Source organism: Conger conger, chromosome 3 (genome assembly GCF_963514075.1).
Source record: "Conger conger chromosome 3, fConCon1.1, whole genome shotgun sequence".
Classification (NCBI taxonomy): domain Eukaryota; kingdom Metazoa; phylum Chordata; class Actinopteri; order Anguilliformes; family Congridae; genus Conger; species Conger conger.
In genome coordinates this window covers 15422214-15448091 of record NC_083762.1, presented here as the reverse complement: position 1 = coordinate 15448091, position 25878 = coordinate 15422214, and the positions used below count along the sequence as shown (strand labels likewise).

Sequence of the window (25878 nt, the reverse complement as noted above, 5' to 3'; positions counted from 1 at the left end):
TTGACCAGCTCAAGCTATGTCAAAGCTGGTCATTTCAAGCTGGTCATGGCTGGATTTTACAATTTTTAAAATGTTTATCAGGCCTGTGCATTATCATGACAATAAAATTAAGCAGCTTTGCAGAATGGTCTACCACTGCACTCCTGGTAATGCCAGTTGATGGGGGGCATTAGAAACCAATAGAAAATGGCCTCCAAGCTTCCCAAAGTAGTAGTTCCCATTCCTTTGGGAAGAACTGGGTTATCATATGCCTGCAGTACTCACAGCTAGTAGTTCCCAAGGTCTGGACCTTGATGTCCTTGTATGTGGCTGTGGCACATCACACATACAAATGTGCCTTTTCTATCTGTTTTCACACGTGCACGCACACACACGTACACACACACTCACACAACACACACATACACACCATCACACACTCGCACACACTCACACACGCACACACACACACACTTACACATACACACACGTGCACGCACACACACGTACACACACACTCTGACACACACACAACACACACATACACACCATCACACACATACCTGCACACACTCACACACGCACACACACACACACTTACACATACACACACGTGCACGCACACACACACATACACACACACTCTGACACACACTCACACAACACACACATACACACCATCACACACTCACACATGCACACACTCACACACACACACACATATACAGTGGCTTCAGAAAGTATTCGCATCCATTCACATTCTGCATACTGTATTATTACATTACATTACATTACATTACAAGGCATTTAGCAGACGCTCTTATCCAGAGCGACGTACAACGAAATGCAGATCAAACACAAGTGTGAAGAGGACCTGAGAGGACAGTATTGTGCTGTAGATTTAATTTTAATAACTCATAATGGCAACGTGAAAACAATGTTTTCAGCAAATTTATTAAACTGAAATCTCAGGACAAGCACTTCTTCCAAAGAAGCTGCCTACCTCTCAAAGATCCACACATTTAATCTGAGCTGAGCCAATCACGAGCTGAGCCAATCAGACTTCACTTCCTGTGCTCCCTGCCCTTGGAACGACCTTCCAAACACTCTCACCATCGAGTTCCTCATCTCACTTCAGTCACTCCCAATAAGGGATACGAATATTGGGGAATGTTTTTATTTTAATAATGTATGTTGTAATTAACATGCACAATACTTGTAATGTCCTTTTTATCGTTGGTTTATTTTGGTATTTGCTTGGACTCACAAAGGCATTACAAAGAGCATTAGTATACAGTATACACACATACACACACACACACACACACACACACACACATACATACACACACATACACACACACACATACACACACGCAAACACACACACACACATACACACACACGCGCGCAAACACACACACACATACACACACATACACAGACACACACACGCAAATACACACACACACACACACACACACACATCGCTGGTCCTGCTGCTCAGTATTCAGAACTCGTCTCAAACAGTTTCATCCTGCGTTTCCTCACATCTGTGTGACGCACCCGAGAGAGAGAGAGAGAGAGAGGGGGGGGGGGGGGCGATGAGAGATAGGTAGGGAGAGAGAGGGTGGGGGGAAAGAGGGAGACTAATGAGAGCTATAGGGGGATAGTACACATGTACTCCCAGTGATGTCCCACGTGATTGGCTTGTGTTCTCTCTGCGAATTCACCCCAGTGTTGGGGAGCGGGGGCGGGGGCGCTCCGTCTAGTGCGGGAGGGGGGTAAATACATGCTCCTCTCCTCTGTTCCCCGTGTTCTGCTCCTGCGAGCTAGAAAAGCCCAGAGGTGGATAAGAGGAGAGGGAGGGAGTAGAGCGGAGACAAAGAGGAGGGATGGAGAGAGGGAGGGATATGGTGGGGGAGAGGACGAGAGGCAGCCCACCTGTATTTTCTAAACAATTCCTGTGTCAGAGGTCTATGTTCCACAGATTAGCTGCGTAGCCGCTAGCTCTGGTTCAGTTAGCACTGTTAGCCTACGTTCTGTGAAAGCTAGCGATGCCGAATTTGCTATTTAGCTGTAAATCACCGACCTCAGCAGAACACAATGATTGGTTCAATTTGATAGCTCCACACAGTTTTATGCAATGGTTCACATCTCATTCTGCCAGCAGTGGATTAGTTAGAACTCTTAATAAAGCTCCTGGTGTCATGGTACGGCACTTGTGCCTGCGATTGTGGGATTTAGGCGTCTGAGAAATTGCCTTTGATTACAGAGATTAGATGGCAAGATGGCTGTACATCATTAGATCCTACTTTCTGTGTACAGTCAAGGTGTTCAGTTGATAAGATATATCTGTTGGGATCTATCATGCTCGACTGTAGGTGTTTTTAATTCGTCGTGGCCACTCGGTGTATTGTTTTGGCTGTAGTAGTAATAATAATTATAATAATTTGTTATTTATTCCCCCTGGAGCAAGACTAGGGCTAAGGGGCTTGCTCAAGGGCCCAATAGCTGTGCGGATCTTATTGTGACTACCCCGGGGCTTGACCCACCAACCTTCCGGGTCCCAGTCATGCGCCTCAGTCACCAGGCTGCAGGCCGTATTATACAGTGCCCAACTATACCTGGTTTCACAGTAAATTCTGGAGAGGAGTGTCTGCCAAATTCGTAAATAAGAAGGGTATCTGTTGTGTCCGGGAGCCACTTCATCACAGTTTGGACGACGGCCCGTTTCCTGCCAGCGGTGCCGCGGGGCGCCGGCCGGCTCCGTCCTCGTCCGAGGAAAACAAAGGAAGGCGTGGCGTGACTTTGAAGCTCCGATGAGCGGCCGGGTTTTTTTCCGTCGTTAGAGGCCCGTTACGGCTCGGAGCGTCCCCGCGAGAGGGGGCGTTTTCGGAGGGCGGGGGGAACGGAGGGGTCAAGGACGCAGGCCTGGCCGAGTTGCGTCTCGGTGCGAATTTCACACACGACGGGCACGGCGAACTTCACCGCGATCTGAAGGAGACTCAGGACCAGCTTCGCCCTTTCGCACGCTGAAGGAGATTCTCCGGTTGGGCCACGAGATAGAGCGGTCCTGTGAGGATCGTTTCGTGCAGCCGGAGAGAGGCCAGGAGACGGTGCGGAGACGGAAGCGTCCGGAACGGCCGACGCGGTGACAGAGCGCGCTGCACCGGGGCTTAGACTCCCCTCTGATTTCCCATGGGGCAAAGCGGTTTCTCGTCCCGTTATTCACGGACAGGCGAGAGTGCCGTCGCCAACGTCTTCATCTTCGTCGTCGGGTGTGACCACGGTTCCCCAACCGACTCAAGAGGCACGATAATAATGTATTATTTGTTATTTAGCTGATGCTTTTATCCAAAGTGGCTTACAGAGGGACAGTGCCCCCCTGGAGCAATGCGGGGTTAATGGCCGTGCTGGTGCCACATCCTCCCAGCATGCTTTGTTTTGCCTTGTTTATCAAAGGCCTCGTTTACCTCCTTTCCAAATTAGGCCAACCACCTGTTGGGTCCTGAAGGAAATGAAGCACAAATAGAGCCCAAACTATCCCCCCTACCCCGCACCCCCCCTGGCCCCCCCCTTGCGCCGGCACCAGTGGAAATGGGGGAATAATTATTGGTGGTGGTAATGGAAGGCATCGGCCGCTTCGCTCAGGGATGACTTTTTAATCTCCTAATTGTAATCTAATTAAGCCATTTTACTCCACAGAACACTGCCTTCTGCTATCGTGTTCATTACCTTATTTATTTCCTTGGCAGACGCCCTTTATCCCAGCCGACTCTTCGAGCCCGGCTCGTACGTGATGTTTACTCGGGAAAATTGAGGATCGTCAACTTTTAACATTTCGTCAAGGTTACGGTAGCCGCGCCGTCACCCCAATTAGGAGACCTCCTCCAGAGAACATCGCTTGGGGAAGAGACAGGGGAGCGGGGTGTCCTTGTGTGACCCCCTTCTCCGTCTGACAGTATGTGCATCATCACGGCATACTTTCAAAGAATCTTTGAGATGTATCTGAAAAGACATATGAAAGTTCGCAAAACTATCTGAGGTAAACATAGTAGGGACATGAGAAAAGTTGTACTCAGCCGAAAGAGAAAGTAGGCGTGCCTAGGAGAGTGTATGACCCACAGGTAGGTTGTAGCACCTCCCTCGACAAAGGAGAGAAGCAAGCTGATTGGTCACATAATTCGGTATGCCTGGACACCCTCCTCTTCTACAGTAGGATGGTCCTTAGCCTAGTAGGAGCAGTCCTGCCTCTTGACTTTTCCATTTGTCTTTAACCCGGTGGGTCAAGTGAGAGCTGAACTCTCTTTTGCAGTGATGACCTGGGGTGTCTATGTGGCCTGTAGGGACTGTCAGGCATAAGGAGCCGGGTGTAGAGAGCCTGTTTTTTGTTTTAATGTGGCCTGGACACCAGGGTGAACAGCCCTACTCTTTTTAAAAGGGCCACGGGACCTTTTCTGGCCACAATCAGGACTTCTCCTCCAGAGGAAGGCACCTCCAACAGCACAGTGTCCCCATCGCTGTTGTTGGGGCACTGGTTGTCTCTTTGAGTACTGGCCCACCATCACCCCGCAACTTGGAGCCTGATTTAATAAGACCTTTAGCACATGCAAAGACCTTTAGCACATTAAAAACCCTTTGTCAAGAGGTTATAACCAGGCCAATCCTTATTTGTGGCTTACAGGGTGGTGTGGCTGCTTAGCTTCAGCAGTTTGACATGAGAAGGGTACAGGGTGGTGTGGCTGCTTAGCTTCAGCAGTTTGACATGAGAAGGGTACAGGGTGGTGTGGCTGCTTAGCTTCAGCAGTTTGACATGAGAAGGGTACAGGGTGGTGTGGCTGCTTAACTTCAGCAGTTTGACATGAGAAGGGTACAGGGTGGTGTGGCTGCTTAGCTTCAGCAGTTTGACATGAGAAGGGTACAGGGTGATGTGGCTGCTTAGCTTCAGCAGTTTGACATGAGAAGGGTACAGGGTGGTGTGGCTGCTTAGCTTCAGCAGTTTGACATGAGAAGGGTACAGGGGGATGTGGCTGCTTAGCTTCAGCAGTTTGACATGAGAAGGGTACAGGGTGGTACGGCTGCGGGTGTAAGTAGCTGGGATTTTGGTTTCTGTCAGGGGAAGACGGGTGGACTTGGCCCACGATCGACACCGTGTCTCAGTGCGACAGTGATAAAGCAGCACACTGGACCATATTGTGTGTTAGTGGACATCTCCCCCTCCGATCTGTTTTCTGTGTTCCTGGCGGGGGTTCGGCAGCGCCAGCGAACGGGGTCAGGGGTGCAGCTCTGCAACTGTGTCGGGAGGTCCAGTCTTATGAAGTGTTGCCCGGGAACAGTGTCATGTGATCCAAGCTGCATCCCCCCTCTGTGCGCCATCCAGAATATAAAGAACAAGAGAGAAAATATGGTTTCCTCCCTCTCTCTCTCTCTCTCTCTCTCATTATCTCTCCATTTCTCTCCCTTTCACTCCATTGCTCTCTGTGCTCTCCTGTAACTCAATAGTTGTATTTCTCTGTAATTCCACCCATTTCCTGCATCTTCTCTGATGAGCCCCACCTGCTTCCAGCACTGCACACAGGCAAACCGTGCTGGACGACATTGAGAATACATGTTTAGCCTCTTCCTCATAGCTATCATTAGTCTCTCTCTTTCACCCCCTCTCCCCCATATCTCTCATACTGTCAGTATTTTACTCCCACCCAAAGATGAATGATACATGTAACCCCCCCCCCCCACCCAGGTTCAGCACACCCCCAATGTCACCGGGTTATGAATCGATTCTTCCTCTTCAAGTACTCTTCTTCCTACCACATCTCCCTCCCTCCCTCTCTCTCTCACTCCCTCCTTCTCTCTCACCCCCTTCTCTCTCACTCCCTCTCCCTCTCTCCCTCCCTTCTTCCCTGCTGTGGCTCCACCGTGGGGCTCCTCAGTGTGACTTCTGGTTAGGCCAGCGTACACACACGCTACACCTTCCCTCCTGACTGATCTCAGATCAGCTCGTTAGACTCACATGTCTCTGCACACGCGTGTGCAGGTTCTCTCTGGGGCGGCAGCCATGTTGGCGCACAGGTTATATATAGCACTGCCGCGGAGGTGGGGCGGGAGACGTTATGAACTGAGATATTTTCCCTCACGTGGCCGGTGATTATCTTGCCAGAGGTGGCTTTTGATGTGGTGCTCTGGTGGAGCTTCTAAAGAACAGTATCCGCAGTACTGAAACGGCTGCTTTGGGTAGAGCTGGTTTTATTGGTTTGCATGCTAATGTTTCATCCAATCAGTGCTCTGCTCAGGATGTCACCCCGCAACATTCTGGTTTTAAATGTGGCTTCTTAAGCCGAGTGTGTACACATACACACACACACACACACACACACACACACAAACACGCACACACACACACGCACACACAAGCACGCACACACAAGCACGCACACACACACACACACGCACACACACAATCGACCGCTCTATGTCTGAGAAATTGTTTATGCAAATTAGGACAAAATGTATCAAAAATAAATGTGAATCGCAAAATTACACAATTGTCTCTGGGCAGGTGTGAAATGAGAAAATGTCTTCCTGATTTTTAAAATGTGTGATTCTTTGCCTTTTACTGCATATGAAAAATGTCTTGATTGTGTGTCTGTTGTTGCTTTTTAAATGGAATGTATTACTATTTTTCTTCTTATATTGAATATACTGTTACTATCTTGATCTGCCTCTACTGTTGACATTGTTGTTCTTGCTTATTTTCATAACCAATTTGATTATAATTTTCATTTGACAAGCATGTTATGAATTACTGTTGTTGAATACATTTTTAACTTCCGTTGTCTTCTCTGGAATTAGGTGTTTTTATAATTAAACCATTGTAAATATGCCTATTTCTAAATTATTCATAAATATGTTTAACTGAACATCTCATTAAAAAGCAACTTAAACCTATGGTAATTAGTATACTGTTAATTTTCTAACCATTAAATCTAACCCAAAAAAAAGAATTATTTTTCACCCTAAAAGTACCTAACTTGATAAACTGACCTTTTGCCCTTTTTGCTAACCTTTTTCTAACCTTTTAACTTCCAGATTTTAACCTCTTTTAATCTGTCTCTCCAAATTCTTTAAAGGGAACAATGATATCGAACGCCTGGCTATTGCTAGACAAAGAATCCCATACAGACTTGGTCGGGTAGTTGACGAATGGCTACTCGACAAAGGTAATAAAAATCAATTAATTAATTAATGGCCTAATCCCTTAATTAATTTAACGAGTCTCTGGAAGAGGTGCAGTGCCCCCCCACCACCTCCCTTGACAAAGGAGAGAAGCAAGCTGATTGGTCACGTAATTCGGTATGCCTGGGCACCCTCCTCTTCAACTTCAGTCCAGGCCGTGGCCCGTTACCTGAGTAGCTCAGGAGCCTGAAGGATCCACTGCTGGGCTAGTTATGTGTTCATTCCCAAGAGCACACACCTGTCCTTTTCAGTGTACTACACTACAGACACACACATAGCCTCAGTAGCATTAGCATCACCTGTCCCATAGTATTGGATATTTCTCCCAACCAAAGCTCAAAATTAAATAAAGAATAACAGGGCTCTAAAGGTTCATAGTCAGAGGCGACCTGTTGAATCGGGTACAGTCTCAGCCCTCCACTCATTTCATCTTCCCGTTCGTGAGAAATTGTGCAGATAACGCCGCGCAGATTTAGATAAGCATTAGGACGCTTGATTGCCTTTTCAAAACCAAGGTATAACAGATTTGACTGTAGTTTACAGACATACAAATATTCATACTAAATTCACCCAGATCTATTTTCTCTCATTTGAAAAATCCAATCAAGCCCCCCCCCCCCCAGTAAATGTTTTAAGTGGACCGTTCCTGGATGGGTGCCCATGGGTAATCCTACTAGTGACTGGCAAAAAAGGGGGAAGCAGATTTCCCTTCACCCAAAACTGGCACTGCACCTTTTCAGAGGTTTAACACCGTAAATAACCTTAACATAACCCTCCAGTAACCTGCTAACAACCTACACCTGAGTACCTGTCTGTACTGTAAATAGATCTGAGATTTGATTGGAGTGATTTCTGGCTGTGTCTTTTGTTTGCTCTTGTTGTTCTCAGTAACAATGCTTAATTTTTAAACATTAATAACCATGACGACGAGTAAAAAAAAAAAAAAACTAACCGAAATTGCTAAGTAATCCTGTAACAACCGGAAAGTCTGTAAAAGTTAAAGGGACTTTTTTGTGTATGTTTTGCTTGCTCCTCTCATTGCAGTAGTGCTATTGACCAATCGGCGAAACCCTAAAAGCCCTAAGACGTGAAGTCATAACTAAAGTCGCCTTCTTTAACCCTTTGAGTGCTAAAAGTTCTCGACCTCTTCGATTTTTGCCAGTGTCTGCGTTTGGGCTGCTGAAGGTGGTTGATTCTACAGATATATTCCCCACAAAGCTTCTGAACTTCCGAAGCTTTTCCCCGTCCATTCTACACCGTTTAGGATGTTAGTCACTACCCCAGCGAAGGGGAAGGTCAAAGGTCAATATCCCTATGATGATATTGGCTGATTAGATAATCGCATGAATACGTACAGGAAATAAAGTGCTCAGTGAGTCCTGTCGTAGAATGTGTGAGGGTTTACGTACGTCGCTCTGGATAAGAGCGTCTGCCAAATGCCAATAATGTAATGTAATGTAATGTAATGTTTAACCGCACAGTGGAATGACCCTTGGGGTTGGCGTAAAATGCACAGAATTAGAATAATATTTGCTGATTTTCAGTCTGGTTAGTTATGTTAGGGCACAGGAGGCCTCGGAGGGGGTGCCATGGATGAGGAAGAGGCGGAGGAGGAGGAAGGTACAGGGAGCAGGGAGGGAGGGAAGGGGACATTTTCTCAACTCAAAGGGTTAAAGCATGTTTGACATAATGAGCTAAATACAGACAGGATTAACTGGAATTAAGCAGAATTTAACCACCTCACAGCATAACAAACTCTAATCTTTAACCACAAGGGCTGCCTCTCCCAAATAATCTCTCCCACTGCCACAAGAGAAATGCGCACCCACACACACACACACACACGCACACGTGCACACACACATCCCCAAATATTCTCTCCCACTGCCACAAGAGAAATGCACACACACGCACACGCACACACACACACACACACACACACGCACACGCGCACACGCACACACACACACATCCCCAAATAATCTCTCCTACTCCCACAAGATAAATGCTCACACACACACCCCTACATGCATACATACACCATGCATGCATGCAGACACACACACACCCACACACGCACACAAACCCCTGCATGCACGTGCGCGCGCACACATACACACACGCACAAACCCCTGCATGTTCACACACACACACACACACACACGCACAAACCCCTGCATGCGTGCACACACACAGGACCCAATTTGGGCCTTTGGGACCGGGCTAAGGTGGGTGTAACTTGACACATGACAAACCGAATCAGCAAACCACTCGTTCACCTAGCCAACCACTCTCCACTTTCACACCCACACAGTCAACAAGACATCCTTTACACCCAGACCCTGTGCCATCCCTTACATCTGCTCTTCAGATGTGACACTAATGGAGCTAACCCCAGCGACTGGAGTGCGGCAATACGGAGAAGCCTGTTCCAGCCTCCGTACTCTGACACGTAATTGATCATAAGGCTCAGTCTGTACCCCTTTCTAGACCTACCGTCCTGTCATTAGAGAAGGTCAGTCAACCACAGGCCGAGGGCGCCGGTCTCCATCTTACTGAGGATGAAGAACGCAGATCCTGGAGGGAGTCTGTGTGGCCACAAAATGGCCGACTGTCAACCCACATGCAAATCAAATCCCAACCCTGGCACTTCCTTTGCTGTGATCGTTTTCTAGAACAGTGGTCCTGGGGAGCCACAGGGCGTACTGGTTTTTGTTCTCGCCTTAATATCAGCAACCAATTCAGACCACCAGGTGAGGTGAGGTAACTGTGTAATGAACAGCTTAAATTGATCAATTAAGTGCTGAGTTGTAACGAAAGCCAGCACACCCTGCGGCTCTCCAGGACCAGGAGTGAGGACCATGGATCTAGAACCTTGTCTGCTTCCCTCCTGTCTGAAGTTAAAAAGAAATACGTAAAGTAGCTGGAAAAGAAAAGAGAAAAAAAAGAAAAGAAAAGCCATTTCCTGTGTGTTTGCAGAGGGAAGCAGTGTGAGCACCAGATTTAGGACTTGCTAAAGCATATGGACCCGGCAGAAAGAGCTGTGTTCATGGCGGTCGTGCTGGCTGCCTCCCGCAGCTCACAGCGTGATGCGCAAACTCCCCCACAATTACAGGCGATGAAGATAAAAAAGCTGAGAGGATAGAGAGCGACTCTGAGCGCTGAGACCAGCCTAGGCCTCGACTGCCTCGCTGTTCTATCCCCCGCACTCTCATCTAACGCACGCCATTGGTCGGATTTTATAGCTACTCTGCATCACTCAGATCTGATAGGCCCTCGTCTCCTTCCTTTACAAAATGGCCGCCTTATGACTCTTGCGATGGGAACAACACAGCAGTGAACGTGCTGATCCTCCCTTGTGATTGGAGCAAAAATTGAGCACTCCCATTGGCTCAATTACGCTGATCTGATTCAACATTCTAGATTATTTCCGGTTATAATCCTGATTATGATTTTAGGCTCCTTCTTACATATTTACACCCCCCACCCTGTCCTCACATACCTACACTCAAACAAGCACACTATGACTTACTTCATATTCTGTGAAAATGCACCCCCATCCATGGGAACCCCAAGTTCAGACCCCTAACCCCCACCTCCTGTCCACCCACAAACCTGCGACAAAGATACCCCAAAATTGACCTCTGCTTTTAAACACGTCTAACGGGTGATGATTGGGAGAATAAGCCCTCACATTGAGCCCTTGTGGAAATTAAATGTGCAAAAAAAAATTATCCGAAATAAACGAATCGCTAAACAGCTAAATAAGTGCTAACCCCTCTCTTAAAGTGTCGACTCAGCCCCCACCTCCTCTCTCCAAAGCACAGAGGGTTAAACTCAGAGGGTTAAAAAGACTTAATGACTGGAAAAAGAAACTGATGCGTTGGTTAAAGAAAACAAATCTCTGTAGCTTTATTTAAATGTTTTCTTCTTTTAAGTTTTTGGATGATTTTTGGATGATTATTTCTGATGCATTTCCTATAAAAGCCGAATAGTCGAAACAAGGTCCCTTTAACGTTTATTGTTTCAACAGTGGTTGTGTGCATTTATGTTTTCATTTCTTGCAGGGTATTGTCTCTCAGAGTGCACATGTGACTGAATAATCAGTGTAAAAATGTGGATGTATGTTTGAGGTTCAGAGGATTAGATGGGAATAAAATCCCTGAAGATGACTGACAGGAAAGGGGGAGTGGCTTATCACAAATAAGCAGACCTGAGTTTTTTTTATTTATTTTGGGACAGTCAGTGGGGGGTGGGGGTGGGGTCCAAATGCAATGTAGCTCTTCATAATTCTGACCGTTTCAGTGTTATGAAGGGGACTCACCATAGCTGTTCACCCTGACCAGGAGAGGCAAGTATCACCCCGGTTTGCGCAATCAGTGAAGGAGATATTATTAGAGATGACGATCCTCCCAACCATCAAATGTTTCCTCAAACATGTCTTCCAAGGTTCTTGATTTTCATTGCGCTGCTATTATGGTTTAACCCCTTCAAGGTGTGAGGTCACAAATATGTGACTGGAATGTTCTTCACTGAACATTCTAATGCTGATGTAACAATCGCTGCTGGTAAGTGAAAGCAATGGAGTTCTAGAACACTGACTTGTTGAAGAAAAAACAAATATTCTGAACGACCTACGATGACTTTGAGCTGTGGGGGTAAGGACTGGTTGGATTGGAGGGAATATCTCAAAGATGATCGTCAGTCTCGAACACTGTGTCCCAACATTCTAGTGCTTATTTCTGTTTCTAATATTCCTTTTTCCTTTACCCCTTAAGCCCTCTCTTTTATTTTTTCCCTTCGCTCTCTTTATTCTTTTAATTCCTTCCTCTTCTCTCTCCCTACCCTCCCCCCTGAGTTTTGCTTTGCAGCTAAAAATCGAATGCTTAAAACTCACCGACAAAAAAAAAAGAAAAAGAAATCAAAACAATAAAAGCACTTGGCTTGGGTGTCTGTGAAGGGAAAACACAGCCAGATTACGCAGTAACCAGCAGGAATTGATTTTCTTTTTCCTCCAAACATCCAGTTTTTTTGGCAGGTGAGGTGAGGTGGGCTTAGCCCTCAACCCCTCCTGAATCTTATCCGCTTTGAACGAAAGTAAGTCGGTAAAGCCAGACCCGAAAGACTCCTGGCTGCGGACCGTAATTACCGCTCGGGGGAGAGAGCTACACCCAGGGATGGTTATAATGGAGGACGGGGGGCGTGTTTGGCAACTGGGGGGATGTTGGGGCGAGGGGGGTGGGGGGGGGGGGGTAGTGTTTGCTGCAGTCGTGGGCAGTGTCTACAGGCTGTAGTGTTCAGTGTTTAATGACTCCGTGAAAGAAAAATCATTTTGGGCCAACAGGGAGCGATCAAGCCCTTCCGCTCAATACTGCCACGTTGTGTCGGCTCAGAGCGTGAATCGACCGCGGTACCGTGGTCTGTCCCGTCTGTTTGTCCTTCTCCAGTTAAACCAGACCTGGGTTCAAATGGTATTTGTTTTGGATTCAAATAGTTTTCTATGCTCTATTGATCTTGCCTGGTTCATTTGAGTCTGCTCTCAGAAATACAGGTAAAAAAAGTGCCTAAAATGGTACAAATGCTTGTCGCTGGGGCAATACTTTATATGTACATAAAATTGTACCCCTAGCTAGCAACATATCATAAATGTGTGCCAATACACCAGGCTAGCTTAGTCAAATGCAGTAAAGTATTTGAATTCAAAGAAATACTATTTGAATCCGGGGGGGTATATCAGCTGGTTAAGTTCAATCAGTAAAACCTGCAATCCTTGTAAAACTGGTTTCACTCAGTGAATTTATCAAGCTAACTCAGTAATCGTGCTTCATTATATACCCCCCGTGTCTGTGTTAAACCAAACCCATCTTGGTCCAACCCACCAGCTAGTCCAGGCAGGGGCAGGACTGCTGTTGCAGGGGACAGTCCCCCCTGGAGCAATGCGGGATTAAGAGCCTTTCTCAAATACTACACCAGGGCTTGAACCGCCAACCTTCTGGATTCCAGTCATGTACCTTAGCCAGTAGGCTACAGGCTGCCCTTAACCCCACGTTGCTCCAGGGGAGGGGATTATCCCCTGCTTTGTCTAATCAACTGCAAGTCGTTTGGATAAAAGCGTGAGCTAAATATTGAATTATTATTGTTGTGGGTTAAACCAGGCCGGTGTTGGCTCGGCGGGCCCAGGTCGGGAGTACTGCACCGCGCGGGAGCGGATCAGAACCGTTACATCATCACCGCTGCCAGCGCTGGCCTCTGCCGCAAAAATACGGCTGCAAACCCAACCCCATAAAATATTAATATTCTCTTAATATTTAATATCAGGACTGTATTTTCCTATTACACTCCTGGTCTGGAGCTCTCTGTATTTTTGAGGGATGTTTTACACTACACATTATACGCCTCCGTAAGATCCCTGTATTAGAAAATACTGCATGCATTCAACTATATGTTATAAAAGTTTATTAATCATTTATGCTGCGTGTTCAAGGCACCATCCCAAATATACTATAGCAAAAAGAAACCATAAACATTATAGAACTTTTCTTTATAGAAATTATAAATATAATAAAAAACCTGTAGAAAGAAAATTGAAAATGAATTAGAGTTAAGATATTATCTAAGGCGCACACACTTTCGTAGCATAACATAATATACTGTACAATATGTTTCATTTAGCTGACAGTATAATCATTAGTGGAAATATGCTGACTTCAGAACTACCGCTACATTTTTATTTAGGTTGTCAATTTACAGGGCTTACATACGATCCATTATACAGCTAAATATTACACCTGGGAATCAAACTGACAAGCCTGCTGGAAAAAAAACACCTCAAACTAGGTTGTAGTTGGTAGTTTAATCACAGTAGTTGGTTGACTAGTTCAGACCAGTTGCTAACCATTTTGCTCTACACTGTCGCCCATTACTGGTTTATGATGCTGAGTAAAAGCATAGAGAAAACACGGCCCGGTTTCCTTGTGTTGTGGCATTCCCTTTCCCCTGGGGGGGATTGGGGGTGCGTCGTTCACAGTCTGACGGGCGCTCCGTCAACCTCCACTCCTCCGGACACTGGGAGCTGCGCAACGCTCATGTCTCTTTACGCCAAAGTCAAGGTGTGTTCCGCCTCTCGCCTCCGTTGTCAAACACAATTAAGTGGCAAGCGTTGCAGAATCACCCACTTCTCTGCGAAAGCAGAATGCTTAATTACAAGCGCCGTGCGCGCGGGCGATAACGGCTGCCCACTTCATAATGAACTTTGTCAGCGTAGCTTGTTTGAAAGAAAGCTGAGGCATTAGCGCTTACGATCCAGGTCGAAACCGCTTCTGGGGAAAGGAGGGGTTGGAAGCTAACGTCCAGCTTGAAGCGATGGCCTCGTTATACCCGCATAAAGTCCAGCTTAAAGCTACAGCCTCGTTATGCCCTGTTATACGCAGTGCTGCGGCGGCACTCGAGATCACTCTTAACCGCGATTGTTCAGCTTGCCAAGCGAGAGCAAACAAGAAAAGGAACAAATGTATTACTTCCGCCCAAACTTAGAGGTGCCCACGGCCCATTTATATGCATTTTTAATCACGCCTGCACTTATTCTACAGCTATGCAGCGTATCCCACTTTCGTTTAGCCTATGGAGACTGTCTACCCTTTTATAGCAACAGCACATGCTCAAACAATACAGAAATAACATTGCTAATTAGCGCTTAAACCCGTTTATTTCACATCATATCAGATCAAGTCTTGACATTGAAATACCACACGGACGAGCAAAGGTAGAATAGCAGAACATTCCAAGCAGCGAACTGAACTACTCAAATGCTTAAAATCCTATTTTCTGTTTTACATTGATACTCTTAATTTACTTCTTTGCCTGGCGTTTTACCCGATCTGGTTCACTACACATACCAGCACGTGCTGGGAAACGCATCGTCCAGAGTCCACGTATTAATCAGCTTCTGATTGGCCCAGCCAGAACAGATGGGCACCGGGGCAAACCGTAATTCCAATCATTCATATTTCCAATCTGACCCCAGCCTTGTTCGTAATCATAACCTAATGTGACTTAGCAGTTAATTAAGCCGTATAATTTTCTCTTAACTGCCCTTTCGCCGTCGCTTCATTAACCGCGTTCTCCGGCTGCTGTCATTTGGAAACTTTTTACGATGTTCCGTATTAATTGGGAGGAGAAGATTTAGACGTCCCCCGCAGTTATGTTTCATTTAGGACTTTGAAGCTCCCATGAAAACGTGTTTCATGGTCTGCACAATGAAGCTTATTGCATGAGATAGAAAGGCGTACATCACATTTCATAGTTTCTATTACAAAAGTCGTATGCATATCGACATAGATATATACTTTAGGTGTAAGGCAGCCTATTTTGGTAAAAACGAAAACACAAAAGGCTGTCCTTTTCTCGCCCCCTGCTGGCCTGTTAAGTCATCGCGCCTCACATTATCCACAAACTGCAGTCTGGATTAGCAGGTCCAACGAGGCCCTTAGTAACATACCCCCCCACCCGCGTCTGTGCAGGGACCCGTGAATACCCCCGGCTCATCTGAATCACGGTTCTCCGTGGCAAGCGCGTCTGTCCAACCGTGGAATTTGTCCCAGGGTCAACAAAAGACCAGCTGACATATCATCCACTCCACTGGTTCAGAGCGCAATGCGTCCGTCTCCCGAGTGCCACCGGCTTCGCTCCGAGATTAGAATAACACGAGCTGCAGATCTGTCACAAAACATACGCACTTCCTCTCTCTCTCACTCCATCTCGCCTCTTTCTCTCTCTCTCAACTATATCTCACATTTACTCTCACCTCCTTTTCCACATTTAAATAATCTTTTTTCTCTCTCTTCATCAGCAGTTACTCTCAGTTCTATCCTATTTTCTCTCCTTCTATCTGGGTTTCTGTTTTTCTCTTTCACCCATCACTCTCTATCTTCCCCCCTCGCACACACACGCACACACACACACTTGCACACTGCAGTTAAAAATATAGTAATAACCTTATATAACAACCCTTTTTGGGTCACAGTGTGTAATAAGCTTGTAATTACATAGTAATAGCAACACTAGCTGCTCCAAGCAGAAGATTACATGGGATACAAACAGCCGTTGCTTTGTTTTCTGACATTTCTGCTCTCTCGCAATGTATTTTGCAAGAGCTCCTTGGCAAAGAAAGGAGCGTTTACCTCAGAAGGTATGGATAATGTGTCAGGACCACTTCAGTGTGTGCCTGATTGAGCCATGGGCTCTGCAGTGGAGTCCTCCGGAGGAGAAAGGCATTAGATTAGAAGGGAGGGGTTGTCATTTTTTATTTTCGTTTCCACCGGAGAAGGGGGGACACAGGTGTGTGTCTGAGGGCAGGCTGGGGCACACACAGACCCCGCTGAGTTAGGATGAGTTACTCCAGAAAGAGAGCGAAAGAGAGAGAGGGAGGGAGAGAGTGCGAAAGAGAAAGAGGGAGGGAGAGAGAGAAAGAGGGAGGGAGAGAGGGCGAGAGAGAGGGGCGAGAGAGGGAGGGGAGAAAGACAGGAAGTGAGCGAGAGGGGGGAGGGAGAGGGAGGGAGAGAGAGAGACAGGAAAAAAGAGAGACACACACACACAGAAACCGCATCCTTAGTGAGGGAACAGGCTGTCTTACCCACAATCCCTCAGCAACCAAAGCATCTGCGGCCACACTCTGAAAGCAGGGAAGATGAAAGACACATGACCCCCCCCCCACCACCGCTCTGCATCTCTCTCTCTCATTCTGTCTCTTTCACTCTCACACTCACTCTCTATGTCTCTCACTCTCTCTCATTCTCTCTCTTTCACTCTCACACTCACTCTCTATGTCTCTCACTCCCTCGCTGTCTCTCACACTCACTCTATCTCTCTCACTCCCTCTCTATGTCTCTCACTCCCTCGCTGTCTCTCACACTCACTCTATCTCTCTCACTCCCTCTCTATGTCTCTCTCTTTCTCGCTCACTCTCTCTCTCTCTGTGATTTCCAAGGTGCTATCCCGCACTCTCAAAAAACAAGTCATAAACAAAGTGCCTAAAAAGTGGTGGTACCCTATAGGTGCAGAAATATGTACCACTTACCAGCAATACATCATTCATTTTTGCTTGTAAAAGTTACTTTTTAATACTAAAATGGAATATTATTTTACTTACAGGGTACATTTGGGAAATGTATTTTTAAAGAACAAAAATATACCTCCAAAAATGCCCAAAATACCTCACTGTACCTTTATTTGAGTGTGGTACGACATCAAACATGGTTTCCAAAGCCGAGGTGACAGACACTAAAGCCTGCTCTTCATTTCACTGCACTTAGTGTTAGCTATAAAAATATACGGGTGTTAAATGGCTTATATAAAATCATCCTGTCAGAAAATCAGCTTGTCAGATGTCAGATTCGAGTGATGGAATGGGGAGAAGTAGAAATATAGAAATATTAAGTTAAAAATTAAACTGTCGTGTAACAATTTTTCTTAAAGTTATGCTAATGGAAAATAATAAGGTGTATGATGCCCTAGATACTCTCTCACTGTCCCTGAGGCAAACTGGACTACTGTGTGTGTGCTTACCTGTGTGCGTGTGTTTACCTGTGTGCGTGCGTGTGTGCATGCGTGTGTGTGTGTGTGTTTACCTGTGTGCGTGCGTGTGTGCATGTGTTTTGTGTGTCCATGTGAGTGTGTGCGTGTCTGTGAGTGTTTTTATTTGTCTGCGTGTGTGCATTTGTATGTTTTGTGCATGTTTTGTGTGTGATTGTGCGTGTGTGCATGTGTGTGTATGTGTGTGTGTGTGTGTGTATTTGTGTGTATGTTATTTACTTATTTAAGTGCTTTAGATGAGTGTCCAGCCTGTCTCCTCGGCCAGTGTCCGTGTCCATTAAGGGCCCCTCGTCCTGAGGGCCAATCCAGCGCTGCGCCTCTCTAATTGGTGCAATAAACCCTGATCCTCTACACCAAGGGCCATGTGACAGAACTGACCAATCACAGGCCTCTGTCCGGTTCTGCCGCATTAGGCTGTCTGATTAAGGCGAGAGGGGCGGCAGAGAGAGGGAAAGAGAGAGAAATAGTGAGTGAGAAATAAAAGAGAGGAGAGAATGAGTGAAGGAGGCATTCTGTCTCTCCCCGCAGTGAGGGTGAGGTTTGAAAGGCCATGCCCTTTTCCAATGTGACATAACCAACTGATAGGGCTGCCAGGCTCATCTCTGAGCAGACAGGCGCAAGTTCAATATTGAATGAGATTCTGCAGCAGTGGTACAAAAGTGAGTATTTTTTCCCATCCAGGGAACAGTTTTTTAGCACAGGCGTAGAAACTTTTAACTTTTAACCCTTTGAAGAGAATGTTTGTTTGTCTTAGTGTTCTAGAACTCTTACCAGTTGTGATTGTTACATCAGCATTAGAACGTTCAGTGAAGGTCATTCAAATGACATATCTTTGCGATCTCATGTCTTAAAGGGTTAATGAATTCTAGCATGAACAATTACCCGCAATATCGTCTGAGAAAGGTATCGTTTGTAGCATAAGCCAAAAAAGAACACTGCCTTGAAATTACCCTGACTCAGGAATATTACGATTTCATATTAAAGTTCTGGATTTATCGAGAAGGACAGCGTGTATAAAGAGGTTCCCCCATGGAGACGTAAAGCTCGTTTCCTGGCAGAGATTATCAGACTGGCAGCTGCTGCCCAGGAGTGTGTCCTGCCAAGAGAGCGCTGTGAGACGTGGGGACAAGATGGCTGCTCTGACAGAGCCCCCCCGACAGGGCACCTGCTGATCCTGACACACCAAGATCAGTCCTTAACCAGTCCTGAGTCCTAAGTGTTTAACCCGTTTAGAAGAGCAGGTCTTTTTTACATTGCATTTTATTCAATCCCAAGCGACGTTCGAAAAAGTGCATATCAAGGTGGTAGAACAAAAAACCGAATAGGTTGGATAAGGTACATTTCACATAGGATCAGTTGTAAAACCATGAATCTACGTCTAGTGCTCAAGTCTGTAACTTCCATACAGAGACATCTTCAGAACTGCAGTATTGAGACAAATACAAATTCAAAAGTCTTAGATTAAGTTATGAAATACTACAAGGGGTTAATGACGATGACAGGTGAAAAACTAGTGACAATAGATTAGGGGACTCACGCAAAGGAGTTAAGGTTCAGCGTGAAGAGGTTAGTCTTCAGACTGCAGTCGAAAATGGGCAGCGAGTGAGCAGTTCTTATGGGGACATGGAGGTTGTACCACCACTGGGGAGCTAGGGTGGAGAAGCCATTCAACAAGCGGGATCCCCATTCTGCCATTTTGGAATGTTTCATTCAAAATTCAGTGTTCTAGAACTCCATTGATGATTGTTACCGGTGATTGTTACATCAGCATTAGAATGTTGTTTAGAATATTCTAAACTGAAGGTTGTGGTGTGGTGTGACACGGATCTCACGGTTCACTATGTCACTGTCACGCTGAAAAACCACACTGAGCTTGACGCTTTTGCCTCTTCCGGTCAGGGTGACTGGACAGAACGACGGAAGGACTTGGGGGATCTACTGCAATATCGGGCGCATTACAAAATGGCTGTTCTGTAATGCTAAGGCTAGCGTGCGTGTGTGTGTGTGTGTGCGTGTGTGTACATGTACCTGCACATGTTCGTTCTCAGATCCAGTGGGCCGATTTGTCTAGTGTGTGTACATGTACCTGCACATGTTCGTTCTCAGATCCAGTGGGCCGATTTGTCTAGCCGGCTCTTCTTTGCTGATGTTTCTCGAGTTTGCATACACTTAGGGCCAAGACAGGAATCAGAGTGGCTTGCGCCGTCCTGCAGCTCTGTGCCCAACGGGGCTACGCCTGTTTACAGCGATCATCGCACTTACCGTGGTGTGACCCGGGGAGGATGTCAGGGCGGCCATTTTGTGTCCTCTCCCCCCTCGCGGCGCTGATTTATAATTCATTCGCCGGTCTTAAAAGGAAACAGAAATAAAAGACATAAGTGACTCACCGTACCTTACGAAGCTGGTGATTATCCCGGCGCGGAGGCTTCCCCGCCGAGGCTGAGGGCGGGGCTCTCTCTCCGCTCGTTAGCCGCCGGTTGGTTGCCTGTGTTCCGTGCGCACGGCAGGGGAGCCCAGCTGGGACAAAGCACGTGTTCGCCGGAGGGGGGTTGCGGGGACCAGTCCTGTCGGACACGATGGAATCCTCCCGCTTGTGTTTTATCCGTCCGTAAAAGGACAGATCCTACCTCTTCTCTGAGGTAATTGCCCCCAGAAAAAGTCCCGTAATCCCCTAGCTGGGGCTCAGTGGCTGCTGAACGTGTCCTGAGGCTCTGGCACTTTGCCAAACGAGTAGCTCCTGGGCGAGGGTGTGGAAGATTTAATTAAAGGAATTAAAAAAGTAAAAGGAGTGACATCAGCAAACGAGAGCTGTGTGGGGTGGGGGTGTGGGGTGGGGGGGTGGGGGGGGGGTCAGGGACGTTGCTATCCACGCGCCCTGGTAACACTTCATGACTGAATCTCACAGACGACACCGTCGCTTACAGACGGGTGATAATGGAGCACTGAATTAAACCGTGCCCCCGCCCCCCTCATCTCCCGCTCCCCTCAATTCTCAACAATTTTCACATCCTGGGGACGGCTTGGTAAATCAGTGTCCTGGTGTTCTACGGGGAGGGGGGTGAAAATCTGTGAGTGTACTCCATCTCTGAACCCCCTCCCTCCCTCACCGCTGCCCCATCCAGTGTTTTTTCGCGGCGGATATTTGGCGCACTGGGGAACGGGTTGAGGGGTGCAGTTCTGTCGCTGCGGTGCGAGGTTCAGTCTTCTGAAGTGTTGCCCGGGAACAGTGTCATGTGATCCAAGCCGCATCCCCCCCTCTGTGTCATCCTGAGTGTGGAGAGGGAGACTGATGTGATTTTCTGCTGCTCTCTCTTCCTTCCCCTCTCCCTTCCTTTCTCTATCTCTCTCTTTCTTCCCCATCTCTCTCTTTCTGTCTTTCTATCGCTTTCTCCCCTCTCTGTCTCCCTCTCTCTCTCCCCTTTCTCTCCCCCTCTCTCTCCCCCTCTCTCTCTCTCTCTCTCTCTCTCCCCCCTCTCTCTCTCTCTCTCTCCCCTCTCTCTCTCTCTCTCTCTCTCTCCAGGTCGGCAGCTGACCATCTTTAACAGCCAGGCGTCGATCAGGATCGGGGGTCGGGACAGGGGCCGGCCCTTCCAGGGGCAGATTTCGGGGCTCTACTACAACGGGCTGCAGGTCCTCAAGCTGGCGGCGGAGGGGGACCCCAACGTCCAGGCCGAGGGGAACCTGCGTCTGGTGGGGGACGTGCCGTCCGTCCTCACCACTGACACCACCTCCACCACCCCCCTGGCTGACATGTCCACCACCATCATGGAGACCACCACCACCATGGCCACCACCACCACCCGCAAACAGCGCTCGCCCACCATGAGGGACAGCGTCACGCCGGTTAGCATGGGGCTAGCGCGCTCACTCATTGCATTACAGTGTGTTACGCTACTGCAGCTAGCACAAGCTAAACACTTATTCATTACATTATATTAAGCTACTGCAATTAGCACAGGCTAAACACGCTTACATTACATTACAGTGTATTATGCTACTGCTATTAGCATGAGCTACACACGCTTACTCATTACATTACAGTGTATTATGCTACTGCAATTAGCTCCGGCTAAACACACGTACATTACATTACAGCGTAATACGCTTCTGCAATTAGCACAAGCTAAAAACTCTTAGTCATTACATTACTGCATTTAAACAGTACATTACTGTACGTTACTGCATTTAGCAGAAGCTTTCATCCAGAGCACCTGAGCAGAGCACAGTGCACAGGTTGTTTTAATACAGTACTGTGCGCGTTCACACAGCTGGATATTTTAACGCAGTGTATCAGGTTAAGCACTTTGCTTGAGGGTTGGCAGCACCACAGCTGGGAATCAAACTCGCAACCTTAATTACGAGTAACAAGCCCTGTTCCCTGATCACTGCATGACACTGACGCCCGGGAAATGGCAGACCTGCCAGTCTTTCCACCCGAATGTTAAAACTGAATATTTATACGCCAGGGCTGAGGTCAAATCCATTTCACTGCATGCAGTTCAGGAAATTCATTTAAATTCAATTCACGGCTTGAAAAATGTCCCCCTAGAACAGTAATGGGCACTTTTCAAGTTGGCGGATTGAGTTACCCTTCATTTCCTGGATTGACTGACTTGAAATGAAATTGACCCCCAACCCTGAAATAGACGGCCAATGTTTCTGCAGAGCGGCCATTTTGTTTTTCATTTGACACATTTGACAAGAATGTTGCTATACTGGGTGGTGCTGTTGTACTCCATCTCAATTGGCGTGTAGATTTCAGATTTGTTGTTGGATACATTGAAGAGGGATCCTATTGCAGTAAGCAGTAAAGTGTTCAGTGTTAAGTCAAGTCATACAGGGCCTCAATTGGCCTCATATGTACTCTGTTAGGGTTGAAATAACACTGCATGTTTTACTGTGTAGTGGACATGGCCAGGACGCAGGTGTCTATTGGCAGTTCTTAAAAGAAGAAAAGGAACACAGTTGAGATGGGGAGGGTATGATTCAGACTTTTCCCAAACTTGGTTAGAAATCACGAGCAAACACAGGTTTTACCCGCCATTACCCGTAGATATTAGGCATTTCTTATTCCTTTTGGGTTACAGATCGATCAGCAGAACTTTGGAGACGTGGAGGAAGGAGTCTTATCTTTCAGAAATCACCTTACACAACGTCTGCAATGCTGGGATTATTCAGTGTAGAGTGTACACTGGAGTCTGCAGTGTAAAGTGTACACTGGAGTCTGCGGTGTAAAGTGTACACTGGAGTCTACAGTGTAAAGTGTACGCTGGAGTCTGCGGTGTAAAGTGTACACTGGAGTCTGCAGTGTAAAGTGTACACTGGAGTCTGCAGTGTAAAGTGTACACTGGAGTCTGCGGTGTAAAGTGTACACTGGAGTCTGCAGTTGTGCAGATTGCATACACCCAGCGTAGGCTCGCTGTAGACCAGACCCGTTGAAATGAAGGATGGCACAGGCTGAAACAGTGACATTGTGCCCGAGTGCTGCCAGGAAATACGCCCTTTTATTCCCGCTTCCCTGTTCATGCCTGTGTTCGCGGTCTCTGCGGTGAAATGTGGTTAATTTATGGGCAAACTGTAGATGTGTGCAGGGCAGACTGCAGGGAGCAGCAATTAGCTAGCGATGAACAGTAGCTCTTTCTCAGAGCAGCTGCTCCTTATCGCAGCGAATGGCGTCCTGTGATCACAGCAAAACGCCTAATAAGTCCTCGTGTGTATTCAAATATCACATCCCCCGTGCTGTAGATTATATATAATTTACATCGCATTGTATAGCTATGTGTGATGTTTTATGTTCAGGGCTTTAGACTTTACTGTGTAATCTGTCCTTTGTGTTGTAAAGCGGAAACAGAATTCACAAATCGTTAATTCAGTCAAGTTTCCCTTATAGTGCTGACACATTGATGAAATTTGTTCTTTCATACATTCATATTTTTCTTAGCTCATAAAAAAGCAATACACATCGCACATGCTCATTCTGAATTGGAGTCATTAGACTTAATGAACGGCTCAGGGAGTGATTTAAGAGTCTTTTGGAGAGATGTTTAAAGACAACGAAGTGAAATTAAATGCATTTAAGAGCGCGTTCATGTGCTTGTTTGATATGTGTGTGAATCCCGCTTTTCACACGTATCTCACACACTCCACTGTGACCACTTCAGCAGTGCAGAAGTGGTTCCCAGGCTGTAATTACAAAACACAACACAATGTGCACGTACTAAAGGCGGGAAAAATAACACAAATGTTTATCGGTATGAGAAATGCACTACTCAGTGAGTTTATAAACATGCATCACAACATGGAAAAAATATGTTTTTGAAGTGATAATTGTTGCGCAACACTTTCTGATAAAGGCTCGTTGCAAATCCTAGCTTGCTTGCCATAGTTTATTGGACCATGAAAAACGGTCATGAGAAAGAACAAGCCGTGGTGTTTGCTTCACATAGCCGGGGGGACGCAATGCAATTTATGACACTCCATGGCACTTACAGAGAGGGTATATCCTGCAATATATTACAAATATGTAGACCTATGTGGAAGATACAATGATACATATATCTTACAGAAGTCTAATATATTGTTGTATCTTAATCCAAATAGCAATAATTCATAGATTTGCCAATACAGTACAGTAGACTGTAGAAAAGAAAAGTGTCTTCCTGCGACTCATGTCCGTGTCAGCTTGGCTTGTGAACAGCGGTGCGATAAGAAGATCACATGCTTAGGAGGATTGCGTGTGCCTGTCTGGGCTCACAAGAATCACAGAATAGACGTAAATGTGGGTTTCTAAGCACTCACAGCTATTTCATTAATGGCATTTGGCAGACACTCTTATCCAGAGCGACATACAGTTGATTAGACTGAGCAGGAGACAGTCCTCCCCTGGAGCAATGCAGGGTTAAGGGCCTTGCTCAAGGGCCCAACGGCTGTGCAGATTTTATTGTGGCTACACCGGGATTCGAACCACCGACCTTGTGGGTCCCAGTCATTTACCTTAACCACTACGCTACAGGCCGCCCCACTATCAGAAAGGTGCATTCGGGCCGAACGGTCCGTGGTAGCACGGGACAGGATGCCCGTTGAAGTCAAATCTGTCGCTCGAGTGTTACCTAAATGAGTGACCTCCCATCAGTCCTTGATGAGTAATGAGCCTTTTAATAACTACCCTTGAACCCAGGCACACTCTTCCCTCTCTCTCTCTCGTCCTCTCCACAATTAAAAATATCAGCCTGTCTCTCCGTTCAGCCACTATCTGTGACCCTAATTACTCTATGCGTTGGGAGCTTTGTAACGGGAGTAGACACTTTGAGTTCTGATAGTGTCCCAGCGAGGCCAGTTTAATCTAGTTAATAGAATTAGGAGTGTGTCAGTGACAAACGCAGCCACAGATATTGCGATAAACGTTAGCCATTTCCTTAATAGAATTTAGCGTTAGGATTTAGCCTGCTAGCATGGCTACAACGTGTTACTTCCTCAGAGGTATTTTTTGTATATTTCACTATTTTCTGGTCAATCTCGGTGTGGGACTTTTTCTGCGTATGATGACGGACTTGTACTGTATGAAATTAAGAGCCGTTTTTCATTTGCACTCTTTTGACGTGCCTGCCTTAGACGCTGCCGAACTATGTTTGCTATACAGGTTCGTGTTGGGCTGATTATGGTCGGATGGCAGAAAATAGTGGGCCTCTTCTGTGTTAGCTAAAGTTTGAAAATGCGTAGTCTAGCATCTGTAATATCCATGAGGAATAACAAGGCAAAATATATGGCACCCCCTCCCCCCAATCAAGAATGCTGTTTGTCGAAGTCAAAGTTCATCGGTTTGGCCCCCCCAGCCCTCACCTTTACCTCCTGTACCCCCACAAAAAACAAAAACACCATACATGCATACATGCATACACAAGACAGTCTATTGAGCTTACTATGTACTTGTGTTGTGCCATCTCACTGAGCATGGAACCATCTGCAGTTGAAACTCTTCATATCGATCATTTGGTGAAATTGGATATATTAATATTACATTCGGCAGGCGCTCTTATCCGGAGCAACATACAGTTGATTAGACTAACCAGGAGA

General features: G+C 46.5%; 1 protein-coding gene across 2 annotated transcripts in view; it reads left to right on the top strand.

Annotated features, from left to right (window-relative positions):
* nrxn2b (neurexin 2b) overlaps positions 1-25878 on the top strand; it is a 794861-nt gene that overhangs the window by 747210 nt on the left and 21773 nt on the right. The window contains exons 8-9 of one of the 2 annotated variants that reach the window (XM_061234182.1): positions 7110-7199; positions 21326-21648. In XM_061234182.1, coding sequence (XP_061090166.1) covers positions 7110-7199; positions 21326-21648 — 413 coding nt within the window. The remainder of the gene's footprint in view (positions 1-7109; positions 7200-21325; positions 21649-25878) is intronic. The other variant, XM_061234183.1, reaches the window with a different exon arrangement.